General features: G+C 33.7%; 1 protein-coding gene across 1 annotated transcript; it reads left to right on the plus strand.

Annotated features, from left to right (window-relative positions):
- Positions 1-11,493: 11,493 nt before the first annotated feature.
- Positions 11,494-17,754, plus strand: LOC113782633 (cation/H(+) antiporter 20-like). The gene is made up of 4 exons (XM_027328508.1): positions 11,494-11,673; positions 11,783-12,793; positions 16,435-17,352; positions 17,428-17,754. Exons 1-4 carry the CDS (start codon positions 11,494-11,496, stop codon positions 17,752-17,754), a joined length of 2,436 nt encoding a protein of 811 aa, XP_027184309.1.
- Positions 17,755-20,892: the final 3,138 nt, after the last annotated feature.

Here is a 20,892-nt window from a genome sequence, read left to right on the forward strand (position 1 = left end):
AGCGATGTGAAGCCGCAGGCCTTAGACCAGTTGTAGCATGGATGAGAGCCTTGCTTGTGAGAAATAAAAGGTCCCCAGGAACAAAGCCACTATCAGCCAGGTACCAGCGGCCATTGAGGTCACAAACCTGGAAATAATAGGAAAGAACTGGTGGATAATCAAGGAAAACAAAGTGTTGAAGCATTACAATTCCAAAAATGATCTAGTTGAAATGTAGAAAAAAATGTATAAGCAGTTAAAAAGGAATCCAGGAAATTAGTACATATTGTTGCAACCTACCTATTGAACATAAAACAAAAAGTCCAAATATAGGTTACAACACCTGAAGTCCAGGAGCATCTGAGGAAATTAGCGTCAACAGCCCCTTCTTTACTTCACCATTTCCACTCAGCTTTCCACCTCCCGTAGATCCTTTTCCATTTAGTGAGTGTGTACTGGAAAAGGTTGCAACAAGCACTGATGAAGAAGCCTCGTTAGCAGGCAATGGGCTATCGTCAAGCAAGTGGTTGAAAACACTGCAAGCAGTGATACATTCTAAATATAGATCAGAAAAAACTAAAGTTGACCAGTAAAAGCAAGCATATATACTCCAAAAACATGACTTCTATTTTAAGTTCAAAATAGAAGTCATCTCTGAGAAATCCCCACAAGCATCTTGATATGATAAAAGGGAATCAATCCAAGAAAACGATCAAGAAATGTAGGCCACTAACTCTCACTCCTCCTCGGCTATTTGCCCCTTCTCACTGACATAAATCCCATCAAGGAACTTCCGGATATCTTTGTTCTTCACATGGCATTTCTGTCCACAATAAGAAAAGGTTGTATAGTAGCTATTCAGCCAGATGAACTACATTTTAAAGACAAGTGACAAGGAACAAAACTTGTAGATTCAAATGTCATAAATATGGCACAGAGTGACTCTTACTTGGTTTATCAGGGCAGCAGATCGGGAAACAACCTCAATGTCATTGCCATCCAACACCAATTCGTCCTTAACCTTCTCAGACCGGATAACAGTGACTTCTTCAAGCATATACACCTTCCTCACCTGATGGAAAAAACATCACACATTACAAAATGTTCCCTATCAGAAATTTCAAGCAATCTCAACATGCATAATGGGGACAACCCAATGGAAACAATTCCATAATAGAAGTTGTCCAAGTTCAAAGTTATAAACTCATACATCAGATCAAAGCACTTCTTCAAAATCAGATTAAGGGATCATGCAAAATCAGGTCAGAATCTCACCAAAGGCAACCGCGACAAGGAGACAAATTAAAGTTTCAACATTTTGTCTATATACTCTCTCACACGGAAAGATAACTTTTAATTGCTATCCAAACAGCATGATAAACTAGTGCTGATTGTATCACCAATTCAACATCACAGATGCATCAGAAGCTACAATCCCCATGACTCAAGCCTCTCAAATATCCATGTAAGACTCATTATTAATACACCCCTATGCTGCCAAAGCCTACATTTTTTATGAAGCGAAAAAGGAAAATTTAGTTTACATCTCATGAAAAGCATCAAAATATAAAATCCTATTGAATCACCAAAGGAATGCAGCTCAACTGATGATACAACAGAATCATGACCTCACTATCAGAGCAAGTCCAATGAAAGATCTAAAGAGCTTACTTCTGCACTCCTAAATGATACATCTTCTCAGCTGCCTCAAACTTTTTCATCTTCTCAAAGTAGAGTATAAGCCTGGTAAAACAGTGACTTTTCCATCCCAATGCGATTTTCCTCCATTGTTCTCAAAACACTTTTTGGATCGTCAACAAAGTCCATCTACATAAAACACGTGAAAAATGCCCAATTTAGCTATACACTAACGTTAATCAGATAATCAATATCAGTAAAGGAATCTCTTTAAATTTGAATAAAAATCTGATAGACACAGTATATCCAAGCCAATTCTTTTATAGATAGCTTCTTGAGGTGAAGCTGTTTTTCCCATTTACAATACCACCAATGACAGCTCAAATATTGCCAAAATTTCAAGAGGAGTCGAAAATAATGTACTTCTTTGATGCAAAATGGAATCCCTTCTCATAACATTTGGATAGGTATCTTGAACCTTCAATACACTACTTGAAATTTGAACAAAGTCCAACGGTAAATCATCTTTTGTTCCTTGTCTTAAACACTACTACTATATTAAAGTGGACATTTTAATACTTCAAGTTACCTTGATTAAACGAATCAAAGAGCAGAACTAATCAAACATAATAGTCTAAGTATTCATATATATATATACACACACATAAATCAACAACCACAAGAAGAATCAAAAAGGAAAAATGAGGAAGAGCAGCCCAGAATAAGAATGATAAAAGAAAAATTAGAAAATAGAAACTCAATGGTAATGATTCTGAAAAAGTTACCAATTGCAACCAAACACGAAGGTACCGCAAATCACTACTGTAACGGCGGGCGTTCGTCCCTAAATCTAAGGTCTCTCTCAGACTCAGAGCCCTAATTTTCATCGGACACCAGTTTGGAAATTCGAAATGTTGGGGAGATCGGCCAGGGCTTCCCTTAGCTTCTGCATTATTCAGTATGGAAAATGCCCAAAAAGGTAACTCTTTTTGCAGGAAACCACCAACAATAATTTACATATAGAAAAATTTCAGACTATAACCTGTTCATCGACGACATCAATATCTGCGAGCATGTGGTCGGATTTCTTACCGGAATTGCCTAATTCTTTTGCTAAGAAATAATTTCTGGAGAATCCGAACTCTTCCTCTTTGATGTCATGTTGTTCCATTTTCTGGTTTTGACGAACCTAAACCTGATGATGAGAGGGAAGGAGTAGGGGCGACGGGATGGCGGAGGTAGGGGGTAGAGGAGAGGAGAGTGGCCGAGAGAGGCGGAGGGCATAAATTGGTAAGAAAATTCTGCTTGGAAAGCAAAATTTTGGCCAAGAGTTTTGAGAGATAGTTTGCTAGAGAGAGAGAGAGTTTGTGAGAGAGATAAGAAGAAGCAAAATTTCACGAGGAGGCAAAATGAAGTTTTGAGATTTCACTAAGTGTTTTGGCAAAGAATCTTCTGCCAAAATTAAACCACGTTATTTTGTGTTTTATTTTTTTTTTATGTATCTCACATTTTCACAAGTGTTATGATAGAGAGTCTAAAGATATATTATTATTTTTATATCAGATAAAATAAAAAAATTAGAGCATATATTATTAAGTTAATAACAAGTGTCATAATAGAAATGCTATAATGACATAAACCAGTAAGTATCCTTATAGACATGTCAGAAAAGGCCATTTTTGTTGTAGTGTTCTATTGCTTAATCTGATAATTACATCATCTTCTAATGAAGTTGCAATGCAGCTCCTCGAAAATAGTGCAAGTTTATCTCACTCCTACTTAGTACCTATATAGCTTTACACTTTGAGCACGGAAAATTTGATGGTTCATCCTCATTATCAGCAAGACCACTGCACCTTATACGCTTGGATAGATCGCACCCTACATCATCATATTTACTCCCACAGCAATAACTCACACCTCGGTTTGGATTGTAAATTATTTGAGATATTTTTACTGTAGCACTTTTTGTAATGTGATGTATGTGAGATAAAAAGGTAATTGGGAAGATAAAAAGATGTATTAGAAATTGTAATGATGATATAAGCAAATAAATTTTGACAAATAATCCTCTGCATATTTCAGTGTTGTTCCCAAGCCCCACTCTTAAAACTTTTTAAGCCTAAAAGTCGTCTATTATGGGCTTAGGCACCAATTTTGTACATCTGAAGGATGAATTTTTTTTATTCTAAAAGTAAGGAATGAAAAAGGTATAAATGCAACATATGAGAGATTATTTGTGCAATTTCCCTATTATATATTTTTTTATAAAAATTTCCCTATTATATATTTTATTTGTGCAATTTTCCTATTATCGTTTAGTCCGTTGTACATGGCGTGCTATTTGTCCGCCTTACCCTTAATGAGGACCTTTTGTGTCTTTTTGCCTAGCTGCGTTTACATTTTACATTGTAGGGTTGTCCCATCTGCTGTTTGTGTCTTTTACGATAAACGGTCTGCCAATTTTGCCGTTACTAAGCTGAAATTTTCAGTTTTGACTTTTGAGTCATTTTGGCTAGATTGTCTGTTTCACTGGTTTTCTGTGTTTGTACTCTTTGTTAGGGCTATTGTACTCCAAATTTCCTTAGCCGGTTGGGCCCCTTATGTTCATATCGAGCTGATTGTTCTGGTGCACGTGCCTCCTGTAGGACACAAATTTAGCAGAGCTAATATCTTCTGCTCTGTTCGTAGTAAAATCTGAAGAAGAAGAACTGCCAAGTAAATTCTCAGTTTAATTTTTCCAAATTCTAAATTCTATTCGATAGTGTTTGTTTGGTAGGAAGAGTGAAGGAAAATAACTTTCCTGCAAGTTATTAACGAAGTCAAGAAAAAGTTTCAATTAATTAGATTTTTTTACCGCTCCTTTCTTTCTAAACTATTTCCTCCATTCTAAACTTGTACATAAATTAGAACATCTTAGAATTCACAATTCAAAAAACCAGCTAGTAGTTAGATATTTTATTCTTGTTTTAACAATTAATGAATTAGTAATCTATTGAATTTATGTGATATTAGTATTTTTTTACTTCTACATTTTGAACTCCTTTTTGATGTCTATATATTTGTGAAATAATTTATACATACACATATTACATACATGCATACACACACACACACACACATATATATATATATATATATATATATTTCAGATGACATATTTTTGGAAATGGAAGATTAATTAGGAAAAACAAATAAATACAAGAAAGGATAGGTAAAATTAATTAGAGAAAGTATATAAATGCTTAGGATTAGTGGCATTGCTTCTCTATATGCAGTATACAGTGTCCAATTTTTTTAGTACCTGTAATAAAAAAATGTTGATGGATAATTTATAAGACTAATTTTTGTAAGTAGCCTATAATTTTGGCGACATATTCTAACTTGTGGTGCTAATCGTAACTGAGACCATAAAAAATCTTTTATTTCCAGAAAAAGAAAAACAACCAATAGCGTCCAAAAAGTTCAACTGAACTTCAAAAAGTAGGATGACAATATTCATACTCGACCAAGTAAAGATCCAGAAGGAATACTTCTTAGACTCGAAAAACATGACTATTTTCATACTGAGTAAAATTGAAGTCTTTGTATACATGTTGTTTGCTTGCTCTATGATGAATCTTTCACATGTTATAATTACTGAATTTGTTAGTTAAAATGGTTCAAAACTAAGTGACATGCCTCAATTCTTAATTGAGTACCATTTGAATTCTTTGACTACGAATTTTCTACTTCTTTTGGGTATTACTTCTGTTAACGACAGGATGTAAATATTCCGTAATAGTTATTTCTAGCTGGCAGTTCATATTCTTAATTGCAATTTCGTTAACAAAGATGCTTGGTTTATCCTTTTCTATTGATTTCTTTTATTCCTATTTGTAACTTTTGCTTTTTCTTTCTTTTATTTTGATGTGTATTTTTATTTGTGGTTTTCGATTTTGTATTTCTCATTGTTAATCTAATTCAACAGTATTAATATCTTCCTACCAACCATGGGTAGATAAAGAGATTTGATTCGGAAGTTTTAAGAGATTTGTTTAGGAAGTTTGTCATATATAGTTATTGCCATCATAATACAAATACCTAACATATAAAACGTTGTTTTATATTAATAAGAATTACCATAAATAAAATTGAATGAATTACACCATAAAAATAGGGAATGGTAGGAAGTACAAAAACTAAAAGAATTTTTTGCAAAAATTCCAAAGCACTGAGGCTCACCTTATTTTTATAGTGGTAGTAGTATTAATAATAATAATAATATTTTAAAAACTTTATTTTACAGTAGCAGTAGTAGTAGTAGTAATATTATTATTATTAATATTAAAAAAAAAATTTGAACCCAAAACATCTAATACCTAAAATCTCAACTTTAGTAACTAGATTAATGCCTCATCAAGTGATGCCATCATCATCATGATTGGATCAGATTTTCGCTCTTCTGGATCAAGATTGGAATATACATAAGCCAAAGCGTGAAATCCCTAGTTTGGGAGTATGGGAAATTGCAAAAACATTCACAAATTCGATCACAAAAAGATTATCTTTGCATTTTATGAAAAACTAGCGAGTAGATCTAGTTATTCACCGTAAGAATAGGGAAAATTAGACTATTCTAAATCACTATATCATGAGAATGAGTTTTGGTACATATGGAAGTGAATTCCTAGTTAAATATAAGTAGTAACAAGAGGTAAATCTATTCACTTATATCTTTTGTGCTATAAGTGGATTTTACATCTCTAAACTCACATATTTAGTGATATTTCTCCATTATTATCTCGTAAGTCATATAGTTAAATTAGTTAATTAGTAAGTATTGTGATTTCTATTGTTTTGTTTGATAGTAAGTTTAAATAATAGAGCAAGTAAGAGCCTAGTACTTGCATTAATTACTTCTCGTGGGATCAATTCGATATATGTCCTAAATTGCCATTAGACTTGTATACTTGCAATCAAACGGATATATTTTGAAATTAAATTTGCACTTATATCTAGAACCTGTCAATAATTGTCGAGATTAATTGTATAACGATCACTTTTTAATTTATATAGTCGTTATATCCATTTTGACCATTATATAATTTGTAACCGAAAATGTTAATAGATAATTATGGGATATTTGTAATTTTTATTAAAATATTACAATAAACATATACACAGACGCAATAACGCATGAAAACACACCACACTACACTTGCTACTGACAATTATAAATGTCTCTAATCCAATAGAACCGGTCAGGGTAGTACGCCTGAAACTTCCATCCAGATGTGCCCTCCGATCTTACCCTTGTAATCATAACTTGTCACAAGACAACTACTGCATGCCAAGAAGTGAAAGACAAAAATGTAATATTCTATTTGTTCTTTTGGGAAAGCAAAAGAAATTCTTGTCATAGGCTAATAGCTGATGAGGGATTTATATATATATATATACACATAATGCAAGTGGCGCACCATCTGGTATGAAAGTCGTCAAAAACATCAAAGTGAAACTAATAGCGATTGATATTGTACTACAATAGTTGACAAGTGTCACATTGATATACGTAAGTTGGAAAGGAACATTGCACAGTTTGGTTGCTACTACAATCGTGTAGATCGAGGATTTGAATCCCATATATTTAGTGGCGCACCAATCCTTTTTGAGTTGTAGGTTGTGGGTTTGAATTTCACTTACAGTGAAAAAATTCAAAAAGATGTTAGAACACTTCTTTGGTATAGTTGAGAATTCCAACCCTCATATACTGAGAAAAAATCAAAAAAAGTTTTCAAAGGAAGTCAGCTAGTATCCTTTTTGAATTATAGGTCGGGGGTTTAAATCTCACTTATAGTGGAAAAATTCAAAAAGGTGTTAGAATACTTCTTTGGTATAGTTGAGAATTCCAACCCTCATGTACTGAAAAAAAATCAAAAAAAGTTTTCAAAGGAAGTCAGCTAGTATAGACTATTCTTTAGACTTCCAATCCAAGGGAGGCACCCTAAAAATCTAAAAGAGGTGTCAAAGGAAGTCATCTATTATAAACTACTCTTTAAGCTTCCTTTTCTGTAGAATAGTTTAGATTTCCAATTCAAAGGAGATGTCAAAGGAAGTCATCTAGTATAGACTACTCTTTAGACTTCCCTCTATGTAGAATAGGATAGATTAAATTATACAAATTTTATCATTAGCAGAAAAAAATGTTATCGTTGCTGGAAAAAAAAATTACTCAGCTGTGCTGTGTTTTTTATATGAAAAAGTGATTGGGCACTATGATTACGGAACAATAATTTGTAAATTTATAGGGACATCTTCGGGTGGGATAGATGCAATTGTTCGAGTAATCACACAAATATAATTAGGGTTAATCACATTTTATCCCCTTAAAAGATATCTCATTTCTCAGTTTACCCCATAATCTTTAATTTTGCTCACTTAATCCCCTTTAGGATAAAATTGCCCTTGCATTATTTTGACTTTTCATTTACTTTGTTTTCCTTTCTTTTATTTCTTTTTCTCTTTCTTCTTTATTTAATTCTTCCTCTTTCCCACAAAAATCTTTACCTTAATGATTGAAATTAAAAAAGAGGAATTGCAGAGATCTATCTTCTCCTTAAATGATTAAAAAAAGTATTCAAATCACTTTCCTAAAATATAATTTTTTTAGCCTTTCAATTCTTTTAATTTTGGATTTTCCTCTTTCCTTTATAATTTCTTATTTTATTCTCAAGAAAATATCTTAAGATGAAATTGTGACCTGATTAATAATCATCAATTGAAATTTGTGACACGTGGCATCATACAAAAAATCAAAATTAGTTTTTGATGTCTTTTAAACCTTCACCTAGAAATATGCAATTATAAACTCAAAACAAAAATTTTCGTTGAAATGAAATTTCTATTGGGAAGGATGAAAGAGAGAAGAAAGAGAAAAAGAAATAAAAGAAAGGAAAACAATTTCATCTTATGATATTTTCTTGAAAATAAAATGAGAAACTAGAAAGGAAAGAGGAAAATCCAAAATTAAAAGAATTGAAAGGCTAAAAAAATTGTATTTTAGGAAAGTGATTTGAATATTTTTTTAATCATTTAAGAAGAAAATAGATCTTTGCAATTCCTCTTTTTTAATTTCAATCATTAAGGTGAAATTTTTTGTGGGAAAGAGGAAGAATTAAATAAAGAAGAAAGAGAAAAAGAAACAAAAGAAAGGAAAACAAGGTAAATAAAAAGTCAAAGTAATACAAGGGCAATTTTGTCCTAAAGGGGGTTAAGTGAGCAAAATTAAAGGTTAGGGGGTAAACTGAGAAATGGGGTATTCTTTAAGGGGATAAAATGTGATTAACCCATATAATTATATAATTTGTAGCATAGATTTGGTTGGGCCGAACTACCTCACCCGTGAGCCATTAAATTAAAATAAAAATGGTTAATCACAAGAAGTCCCCCTAAGATTTGGTATGTTTTGTAGTTTAACTCCCGGCATTTTATTTTTCTCGCTTTATATTTCTTGACTGGTATTCAAAGCAAACATTGAGTAATGGTGCTGACCATTGATATCAAAAGTACAATTGTATCTCTAAAATATAGCATATATTTCTCTTTCTTTGTCACAAAGTTCCAGATCTAGCCATTTGAAATAATTAGATGCATGACAATTCTAAATAAAAAATTTTCATATTTTAAATTATTTTTCTAAAAAAGTAAAAAGTAATTAGTCTATAGTAAAAATCAAATCTTATAATTTCAACATCCAAGAAATCTCTTTCCGATCTTTTCAAAGGTGCTATCTTACCGCAACCACAGATTTTTTGTATTGCTTCATCCATATAGTGTGGTGAACAACATCTATAGGAAGCACAAGGAAATGAATTTGAAGAAATTTAAGACTTTTTTTTTTGTTTTATCTACAAATGTTGCGGATGAAGAAGAGAAGTTTTTTCGGTGTGATGAAAGCTTAAAACATACTAGAAAACTTCTAGGGTCATTTCTTTATAGAACACGAAGTAAGCCATTTTCATCAGAAATTTTAAGGTTACAAAGGTGGTTATTTTCATTAATTGTAATGTTTTAACAGTCCATTTGCTGACTTGGACTGACGGAAGGGATAAAGTATGAAAAATAAAATGTTGGAGGGTAAATTGCAAAACACACCAAACCTTAGGGGATTTCTTGTGATTAATTCAAAAACAAAAATGGATTGAATGGTCTAAATCTAGTCAAGCTAAGCTGGCCAATCCGATCCACGAATTGTGCCTTGCAACTATAGAGTGATTAAAGAAGACTTGATCATAAGACTCATTTCTCAAGTTCCAATATATATATATATGTGTGTGTGTAAAGTTGCACTATATAGATAATGCTCCCTCGATACCCAAATATTTGTTATATATGTTACCAATAAGGGTGTAATTGAATCAAATCAAATTCAAAGCCTGGAATATCATTCTACTTGAACTTAACTCGACTAACAAATGGACGTACTCAAGTTTAAATTCGAACTCATCGAGTACCTTTTATTTGCGCTTGAGCTCGCTACTTGAGTTCAAAATTGAGCTCAATTAGGCATGCTTAATTAAATTAAGAAAAAATTAATCACAATTTTTTAATAATTCATGTGCAATTATAAAAGTCAAAACACTCAAACTAGTATTAAAATCATGAAAATTTAAAGCCACATTTTAGTGGAAGCGGTAATTCCATCAATAAGAAAATTAAAGCTAAAATTTTCATAATGTAAAAAAATTAAAGTTAAAAATGCTAAAAATTAAAATTAAATAATAAAAATACTTTAGTACGCTCACGAACATAGCATTTTAAACCTTACACTTGACTCGATTTACTACTTGAGCTATTCAAGCTTGAGGTCAAATTCGATAAAATCGAGTCGAGTCGAGTTTCTTGCATCAAGCTTGTCGCAAGTAGCTTGATTCACTTGCACTTTAGGTACAAAAGTCAAAACTATCTTTAGTATCTATTTTCAATATTGTCCCTTACTCTATTCTTTTTTTTTTTTTACTTAGGGGGTATCCGGGCTTCGGGTATGCCGGACCCGACTAATCCCCTTGAAACCCGAGAGAAGAGGCCCCATTTCCTCGAACCGGTAACCACTAGGATTCGATCCCTGGTGGGGGAGAATGGACAACAGGACTTTGGGAGGCTTCCTGTGACCAATCGAACTGTCCAGGAGGGGCTTCCCTTCCTCTGTTCATGTACATCTTATATTCAAATTCAAAATTTGAAATTTGGGGGATAAAATTAGAAAGAGAAATGCAAACATCACAATCAAAGTACTATGATTAAAAAATTGGATTCCTAAAGAGTGAGGAAGGAAGTATTAGGACAGAGAAAGTATGTATTTACACAGACATCTTTTTTTTCGAGTTAGATTCATAATGTTTAAAAAAAAGCAAAAATACTTGAAAAAAAAAAACAAAAGAACAAGTACATTAAAAAAGCAAAAAAAAAAAAGAAGAAAGATTCTAAAATTCTATTCCAGTTAGCTTAGGTCAAATCCATATCCTGCCTTTTATTGATCCCTTTTAAAGAGGTAAGAGCAGGCGAATCAGAATTAGGTTCTAGTTTCAGGTTGGGATCTAGCAACTCACAAGTTGTATTTTACTGGATTCATAGATAAATTAGTAATATCATATTTTGTTATATTACTCCCTTTATGTTATTAAAAGTGCAATTATTTTCATTTTACAATATTCTAAAATATTTGTCATTTTATTAAAATTAAAATTAAAGTTACTTTTCATGCCAAAGAGGCTCCTTTATGGCTACTGAGTCTAGTGGTTCCAAAATAGCTATATATTGTTGTGCAACTCCTCAAATTCTGAACACCACAATTACCCAGTGACTAGCGGCTACTAGCTGCCAGATAGCACTATTATGGCATTTAACGTCACCTCAGTTAAAACTTCCTCAGGTGGCGCATGGCAAGGGGATAATCCGCTGCAGTTTGCATTCCCCTTGTTAATAATCCAAACCACCATAGTCGTCCTCATTAGCCGTGTCCTTGAATTCCTCTTCAAACCCCTCCGTCAACCGAAAGTTGTTGCCGAAATACTGGTACATACTACTGCGTATGGATTAAATACTGCTCACATTTTTCTTCTTGGCTATCTTTTCAGTTTTTTAGCTTCTTAGACTTGCAAGTGTTATTATGTCTATATTCCAGGGTGGAATCCTACTTGGACCCTCTGCTCTTGGCCGGAATAAAGATTTCATGCAGTGGATTTTTCCAGCATGGAGCACTCCAATCCTTGAATCCGTAGGCAGCATGGGGCTTTTGTTCTTTCTGTTCCTTGTAGGGCTTGAGCTCGACTTGAGCTCGATTCGCAGGAGCGGGAAGAGAGCATTTGGCATAGCAGCTGCAGGCATGTCCTTGCCCTTTCTTCTTGGTGCCGGACTCACCTTTCTGACCAGAAAAGTAGTCAATGGAGATAACCATCACAAATACGGCCAGCTCCTCATGTTCATGGGAGTCTCCTTGTCAATCACCGCCTTCCCAGTTCTGGCTCGCATTCTAGCAGAGCTCAGGCTTCTCACCACGGACGTTGGCCGAACTGCAATGGCTGCAGCGGCATTCAACGATGTCTCTGCCTGGATCTTGCTTGCTCTGGCAGTGGCTCTCGCAGGAGGCGGCACAGGGGCTCACAGGAGTCCCTTAATCTCACTATGGGTACTTCTCTCTGGGGTGGCTTTTGTTGCTTTCATGCTTGTCTTTGTCCGAAGAATCATGCATTGGGTGGCCCGGCAGGGCAGCAATATACATGAAGCCTATATATGGTTAACACTAGCAGCAGTTATGGTGTCTGGATTTATGACTGATCTCATAGGTATTCATGCAATATTTGGTGCATTTATCTTTGGATTGACCATTCCCAGTGATGGAGAATTCGCTAGAAGTTTGGTGCAACGAATCGAGGACTTTGTTTCGGGGCTTCTGCTGCCAGTTTACTTTGCATCTAGCGGATTAAAAACTGATATTACCAAAATACGCGGCTTGGAGGCCTGGGGGCTATTGGTGCTCACTATCTTTACAGCTTGTGCTGGGAAAATATTGGCAACCTTTTTTGCGGCTGTTCTGTGCATGATTCCTGTGAGGCAGTCACTAGCCCTTGGAGTATTGATGAACACCAAAGGTCTCGTTGAATTGATTGTTCTAAACATCGGCAAGGAGAAAAAGGTGAGATTTAATCAAATTGGTAGGCTTATTGGATTAACATCAGCGGAGATTAATCATTGCTTGTTCCCCGGTAAGGTTAAGGGACCCTAATTTGGACTTGTTTTGCAGCATGTGAGACATCTATTTTTTTCCCTTTTGTTTCATAAAAAGACCGAAAACCTTACAAGGAAGGGAACAGAGAACTATTTGGACGAATGTTCCTATCATTTGAGTTGGATATTTATCACATTAGCCACTATTATGCCTAGTAGTAACTGTAGTGACTTATTGATGAACCAAGATAAGCAGGTATATTTGAAGAATAAGTAAATGATTTGATTCCTTGGCTGTAGCGGCTGTGATGAGACAAGTCCCTGGGTTGAGTTAGTGCAGCAGTGCCCTCCATTGAATTTGTGAACTTAGTTATAAAATTATAAAGTGGCGGAGTTGGGTTTATTATTTCTTTTTTTGATGGAAATGTCTCGTTCTTCTTTAGGTCACAGGTCAGGGTTTTAGGTGCTCCACTATGTAGTTAAAAAATCTAAAGGGTGCACTAGTGCAGCATTTGATCTACAGCACGCCAAGTGACTAGACAGGTCACGCTTTCTAACCCTTAGATAGTAATTTTCTAATTCATTTGGTTTTTAAACAAACTGGTAGCACCTTCAATGGTCCACTAACATCAAACGAACATCTATTCTTACATTAGCTTATCAAACGAACATCTATTTTTACTTTTTGGGTTTAATGAGGTGAGGAAAAGATTGAATGAAATTTAATAAAAAGTTTACATTGAAAAACTATTGCATGATGAATAAAGAGATGTATGGAGTTTTTACAAAGTATAAAACATAGATTAAATAAAAAACAAAGGCAGAAAAGGAAAAAGAAAAACTAAATTTGGAGCAATATGAATTTACGAGAAAAGGGGCTTATAATAAAAAGGTAAATTTAGATTTATTAGAAATGTGGATGGTATCAAAGTTGGACTAAATCATATTAATCGGCTCATATTAGTTTCGTAACTAATGTAAAATTATTTGGTCACACATCTATATCTTTTAATCTTATTTAAATTCCACCGTCTATACTTGTGTAATCAAGTTACCTTCGACAAGTTAACTTCTAAATAAAATATGAATTAATCTTATATATACTGTTAGTGTATACACTATCACTATCAGATATATGATACATATGTAAAGTATGAATTTAAAATTCAAAATTTACTCATGTGACATCTATCTAACCATAATAATATATATACTGACAATGTATATAAAATTTACTCATAATATATTAGTGAATAGGAAGATTTCCGTGGAAGCAAATTAATTTGAATAGGGGAACATTTTGTGGGAGGCCACCAAATTCAGGCCTTTTGATATTTTTGAGATCTGTTTGAGGGTTGTAGTACTTTTGGTTAATAATCACTTCTGGGTGATAAAAATACTTTTGAAGTATTTGATGAATATCATTTCATAAAATTAGGAGTGAAGTTTTTGGTATTATAAGCACTTTTGGCAAAAGATCAAATTTGGTGCTTTTAGCATATCTTTTGTATTTTAAAAATAGAACATTAATTTAATCAATTTATCCTATATATGAAGTAAATTAAGAAACTACATTTAAAAATTTTCAAATTACACACTATTCAATACAATAAGTATTTATTGAATTATGTATCCAAATAATATATTTAAAAGTATTTAAGCACTTAATAATTAAGTACTTTTATTAAAAGTTGTATTAGATGAAGTATCTAAAAATGGTAGCCACAATTGTTCTACTTTTGTATCTCTAGAACCGTGAAATACGAAAGGAATTTTTCATTAAATATATTCTTGGACCATGCTTTAGTGCAACTAAATTGTGTTGGGAAAATTTTTATTACTTTAGAACAAAGATTTACCACATTGCGGTCTCCCTACGCAGCAGGTTTTTATTTTTATTTATTTTCTTTCTTTTTTGTTTCTGGATGCACCTATTACCTTCTAGCTGTGGACTGTCATTAGAATATTTAAAAAGGAAAAAAATTATTTTTTAATTTATGTCATATATCGATGCATATCAAAAACATCAGGAATGATTATAGAAGCATCTCCAAAAGTTTTGCTAATATTTCTGACATTCCTTGAAATTCAAATGTATCACTTACCTCCATTCCAGCCATATCTCTTATGATAATGTTAACCAATCTCATAATTAATTTATTCATAGAATAATCATTTACGAGAGAATAATCATAAATGTACTTTGTATTGTTCTATCTTGAATTTTTTACCAAATTGGTGCTTAATATAAGATTTGCATTACAGGGCTTAAAAAGTTGTGGTTGGTGTGGGCTGTAAAGTGCAAATAGTGATTTTTTAAATCCAATTTTGATTATTTTTCAGATTTTTTTATTGCATAACTAACTGTTAGAATAACAAGAGAAATCTAGTATAGGATTGGCACAGGAGGAATAAAGGAGGAGAGAGCTGTTTAAGTGATAAATAATATTTACAATAGCTATTTCTTTTGGATTTTGATTTTTTCTCTTAGTTTTTTTTTTTTTGTATATAAATGTTACAATAGAGATGCTAATTTAATATAAGCTTCACATAGGAGGATGAGAGAATGGAAAGGAGGTGTTTAAGTGAAAGAATAATTATTAGAATGGTCATCTTTTGTGAATTTCAAAATTTTCCTTTTCACATTATTTTGCATCAATTTTTTTTTTTATAGAATGGAGAGGTTTAGGAATATAAGGTTGGAATAGGAGGACAAAAAGTAGGAGGGAGCATATTTAAGTTAAAATATTTTAAATTAATGGATTCTAGTTCCTTTTTTTTTTGCCTAAAGAGTTGTTAGAATAACAAGAGAAATTTAAAATGAGGTTGGCATAGGAGAATTAAAAGTGGGGAAAGAGACATGTTTAAGTGCAAAAGTAGTTGTTAGAATAACCATATGTTTTGGATTTTGCTATTTTCACTTCCAAACTTATTTTGCCTAAATAAATGTAAAACTAACGAGGATAATTTACTATAAAGCAGGCATGGGAGGGCTAAAAATTTAGAGACGAGTTTAAGTGCAAGATAATTGTAAAAAAAAAAAAAAAGTTATTGTTGTTATCAACTACAATTTTTTTCTTGCAGATTTTTTTCCTAAATGATTATTAGAATAAAAAAATAATTTAATATATGGTTGCCAATTAAAAGTAGAGAAGGTAATCTTGTCAATTCATACGTTCCGATGATAATTAGTGGTGCCATCTCAATGAAATGTGAGATAAATGGATATTTCTTGCAACTTTTGAGCGCTATGTAATATTTCTGAAATTGTCTGATGATATTATGTTGGCATAAACCAAATTCATGCTTTTGGTTTGCTCTTGCTTTTTGGTTAGACTCTTTCTACATGCTGTGCTTTTGGAAATTATGCATATAAAAACTTTTTTAACTGTTACCTTTTAAGATTAATTTTCTATACACTTACAATTGATGTATTATCATCGTTAGATGCATGAGCAATTAATTTGAATTTGAATTTGAAATCTATATTTTATATATACATATATCCGTATTGTGTACAGTATCAGTGTATATAACGTTAATTTTACTTTTTAACGCTTGATATTTTTAAAAAATCGAGTTAATTTTTTCCTTGTCCTCCTCAAATAGGTCCTGGATGATGAGATGTTTGCTATCTTAGTGTTGATGGCACTCTTTACCACCTTCATGACCACTCCAATTGTAATGTTCATCTATAGACCAGCACGAGAACTCTCACCTCCCGCTCGGCTGGAAACATCATCGACATCAAAGTTGGAAGAAGAGCTCCGAATCCTAATGTGTATTCGTGGACCAGGAGATTCACCATCACTCATAAATCTTGTTGAATTATGCCGATCCACCAAGCAACCTGTATTGAAGCTCTATGTGATGCAACTGCTTGAACTCACTGATCGCTCCTCCTTGATACGGATGGTACAGCGGGTTCGGAGAAACGGCTTATCCTGCGTTAGATGCTCCCGCCAAGGAGGCGAATTGAGCAACCAAATAGTAGCTGCATTCAAGGTTTACGGTCAACTCAGCAAAGTCACAATTCGGCCAACAGCATCGATCTCTTCTTTGTCTACGATGCATGAGGACATTTGCCACGTAGCTGAAAAGAAGAGGGCAGCCATGCTCCTCCTGCCCTTCCATAAGGCTTGGAGGCGAGAGGGAAATGAAGAAATACTAATGAATTTGGGCACTGGATGGAGAGGAGTCAACCAGATGGTGCTAACTAATGCACCATGCTCTGTGGCACTGGTAGTAGATGGTGGATTTGGAGTTGCACTCGAACACAGTTTAATAGATGATAATGCTCTCATCAAGAAAGTATGCATTCTCTTCCTGGGTGGTCCAGATAGCCAGAAAGCTTTGGAGTTAGGTTGCAGGATGGCAGGGCATCCAGTAATGAGGGTTACTGTTGTTAGGTTAACCATGTTTAAAGATCTGGAAGATATGATAGAAACTCGGCCATCTTCATCTCAAGCATTTAATAGTAAGGATCATCAAATATCTATCACACCGAATGAATATTCAAGGGAACAGGTAAAATGCTAGTACTTATTACTGCATTCAACTGGAGTTTCATAGTTTTCTGAATCCCGTGCTGACCTCTGACAGGAGTTGGACGACTCAATATTCATAGACTTCAGGAGGAAATGGACTGGGGAGATAGAGTTTGTAGAGAAGGAGACACACAATCTTATCAATGAGGTGAAAGCAATAGGACAAGGAGGAGAATTTGAACTAGTAATTGTGGGCCAAGGGAGATTTCCACCAGCAGTGCTTGCAGAGCTGGAAGACAGCCGACCTGAATTTGATGAGTTGGGACATGTTGGAGACCTGATATATTCTTTGGGAGAAGCCGTAAAATGTTCTCTGCTTGTTATCAAGCAAAATGATTCTGTTAAAGATAACAAGATGCCAAAACCAGAGATGGCTAACTAAAATGCTGCTAATGAACATGTTGCAAGTCTTTGACCCCAGGAAATGGCATAATCAATGCGGGTGTAGAAATTGTTACATGATTGGCATGCTAAGGTATTCAGGTGTGTTGGAATATAGGTTGCTGCAATCAATATCCATGTGTAAATAAATAATGGTCAATGTACTTTGCCCTGCTGAACTTGGAAGACATAGACTTTGCACTATAAGTCCCTCAAGTTTAATTTGTTTCCCAAATTAAATTATAAGTTATAAAACTTATCTTTCAAGTACCCATTTGAAATTCATTTAATCTAACTAAAGAAGTTCTTAATGTGTGTGTGTGACCCATTAGATTCTCATATGCATGGACAATAAGAATAAATAAGAACTAAATAAATTAAACTCCTTTTAATTTATCATTGATCCGACTAATCAATCAACTCATAGATTAAGATTGGCATCTAGCAATGCATCATGATACTCACGCAATGAGAAAAGTCAAGTGGATAATTTCATCTTTTAGTGAACGTTTACCACATAATTAAAATCCTTTTACCACACTTATCTCACATTAATTTTGAAATAAGTCGTACTTATTCCATTATGTGATTAATGTTCATTTCTTATCCCAAAATATAATTCCAATAAAGATATACTTAGAAACACTTTCTAAAACTCTTCTATTTAGCATTAAGTATTTGAGTTATACTTCTACGAGTGGCCAGACATGAGATAACTCCTTTTCCATGAGAGGTAGTAAATGCTTATAAGTTACCCACAACCTTTTTATACTTTAAGTATATACGTATTTGCCAATAATGTGAACATTTCTTGTTACGGAAACAATCATATAGCAAACAAAATATAACCATCCACGTTCGAGATACCATGATAATCTTAAATTTGAGAATCACTTACACAAATGTACTTGAATATTGTACTTGAAATGAGTGCCGTCACATCGCGCGAACCAGTAGCAATCGTAGCCAAGTGACCGAGGCGAAAGCGTGTGCAGAGTCCCGGGGAATTCACCGTACAATGACAATGGGATAATGACCTTCCGTTCGCTCCATTCTTGCCTCTCGAAATCTTCTAAAACCAAGGCAAGAACAAGTTGTCCCTCCAAACTGACCAAACAGAATTTATTCTCCCAGGCATTGCACTTAACATGTTTAAAGCTTGGGAAGACAGCCTGCGGGATCTTGATATGAGAAAATTGCTCGCTTTCTACCTCGAAACGAACTACTTATGAATCGCCAAATCTAACATCATCAAAATACCTGCAGAGATACAATGCTCGATCAATGGCTATGGTTTTGAACGATGACTCCCCTTTTCCTCTGAGGTTATGAAAGCGAGGACAATCGATGATGGCTCTCCATGCGAGATCATCAGCAGCAGCAGCACCGACTGTTAGGACTTGACAGCCTCCATCTTCTGTGCCTTCCTTGCCATAGACATTAACCAACTTGATATTGTTGTAATTGGTTCCTGGAAGAGGGAACAGCCATATGCATATTAATTTAGCAACTAACAAATAATAAAATACTTGATTTAACTCCTGAGGCAATTCTAAAATCGATCATAATCCATGGGGCATATTTCTTAGTTTATTAGTTTAATACACAAAAAAATATTAAAAATACCAGGCTTCGAGCAGGTATGACTTGTAATAGGTAATATTAATGCAATTGTTGTATTTTTTCATAATTTAGTGTACAATATTTACAAAAATAGTTGTATTTATACAGTAAATTGATATACAACTAATTTATGTGAGTATATTCTATGCCATGTAAAAAGTACAATAATCACACATTTGCACCAAGACCCAAGCTGTACTTGCCCCTAATCTAATAATATCTACTTATCCCGTAATTTCTTATGAAGTGAAAAATTGACAAAAAGCTCCTCGTTAATCCAGTTCCTGCGTATCCTTTCCTCCTACCCTTTTGTAAAGTTTAGAGTCTTCTTTTGAACCAAAAAAAAAAAGAAATATGATAAAATGAGGTCTTGATCACCACTGTACACTAAATTACTTGAGGGTTATTACGTGATCAAATGTGAAATTGTTAGAGGTTATGTACATAGATGCTTTACGATTCAAGCTTTGCGAGTAGTTTTGGAGCACGTCTTTGAATAAAATCACAACGGCGTTAATTGAATATTATCCAAACAAATGGGATACCTATAGTAAAAACCACGAAGAGGTAAATAGTAATTTGCCCAAAAAAAAGAAGAAACGTTTATCCCAAGTTCAATGATTAACCTCCTTTATGCATCGTAAAAAATCGATGGGGTTAAATTCACACCCTGTCATCCTCATCCTAAAATTTGGGTGGGGTTCAAGGATTTTTAATTGAGAACATTAAGCATTAAAATTTAGGTGGGGTTAAATCCACTCCCTGTCATCCTCATCCTAAATCCACACTCTAATCACCAATATAACAATTAAATACATAGCATTTACAATTACTTTCACTTGTAACTTCTCTCAATTTCAAAGTTATCATTTCATGCAATAAAGATAAAGTTATCTTTTTTAAATTCGATCCCAAGTTCAAGTTGTTTTTAATACTTTGCACTGTATTATGAACAATAATAAACTCATGAAACCAATCAAGTTAAGTACTAGAACTACACAGTTCATGTGTACTACAAGCAAAAGAAAATTAATCGAGTCCAAATGGGTTAAAACATATTAAACAGCACTGTGATTAATTCTCTCACATGAATTAGCAACAAAAATCTCATCTTAATGGTAAAAAATGCGAAAGGATCATCCAATGATCCATAAACCTGATTCTGCAATTGATTATCAACCAGAACCTCCACTCGGGTTATGTATAAATGTCAAAGATTAGACTTTTTACAAGGAACCATTCATTGTATGGTAATCAGGACTGCTATATATTGAGAACAAAAAGGTAACCATATATATTACACGTCTGATAGATTTGCTCAAAACCGAGGAAATTTTAGCTGAAAAATTTTCACTGTCTGAATGCATAAAGTTGGGATTGCCAAATGTTAGAAGAAAAGTAATAATACTAAGGATCTTAACATCAAATTCGTGTATCTAATATGGATATAAGATAGAAGGGTGTGAACTTAGCCCGTCACAAAAAATTTTAAGAATAATCATATAAATATATTAGC

Source organism: Coffea eugenioides, chromosome 9 (genome assembly GCF_003713205.1).
Source record: "Coffea eugenioides isolate CCC68of chromosome 9, Ceug_1.0, whole genome shotgun sequence".
NCBI classification, from domain to species: domain Eukaryota; kingdom Viridiplantae; phylum Streptophyta; class Magnoliopsida; order Gentianales; family Rubiaceae; genus Coffea; species Coffea eugenioides.

Excerpts from the sequence above, each read along its gene's own strand:
- LOC113782633 (XM_027328508.1), top strand. The coding sequence starts at position 11,494 with ATGGCATTTAACGTCACCTCAGTTAAAACTTCCTCAGGTGGCGCATGG. Across the intron at positions 12,794-16,434 it reads ACATCGGCAAGGAGAAAAAG|GTCCTGGATGATGAGATGTT; the intron begins GTGAGATTTAAT and ends CTCCTCAAATAG. Across the intron at positions 17,353-17,427 it reads ATGAATATTCAAGGGAACAG|GAGTTGGACGACTCAATATT; the intron begins GTAAAATGCTAG and ends GACCTCTGACAG.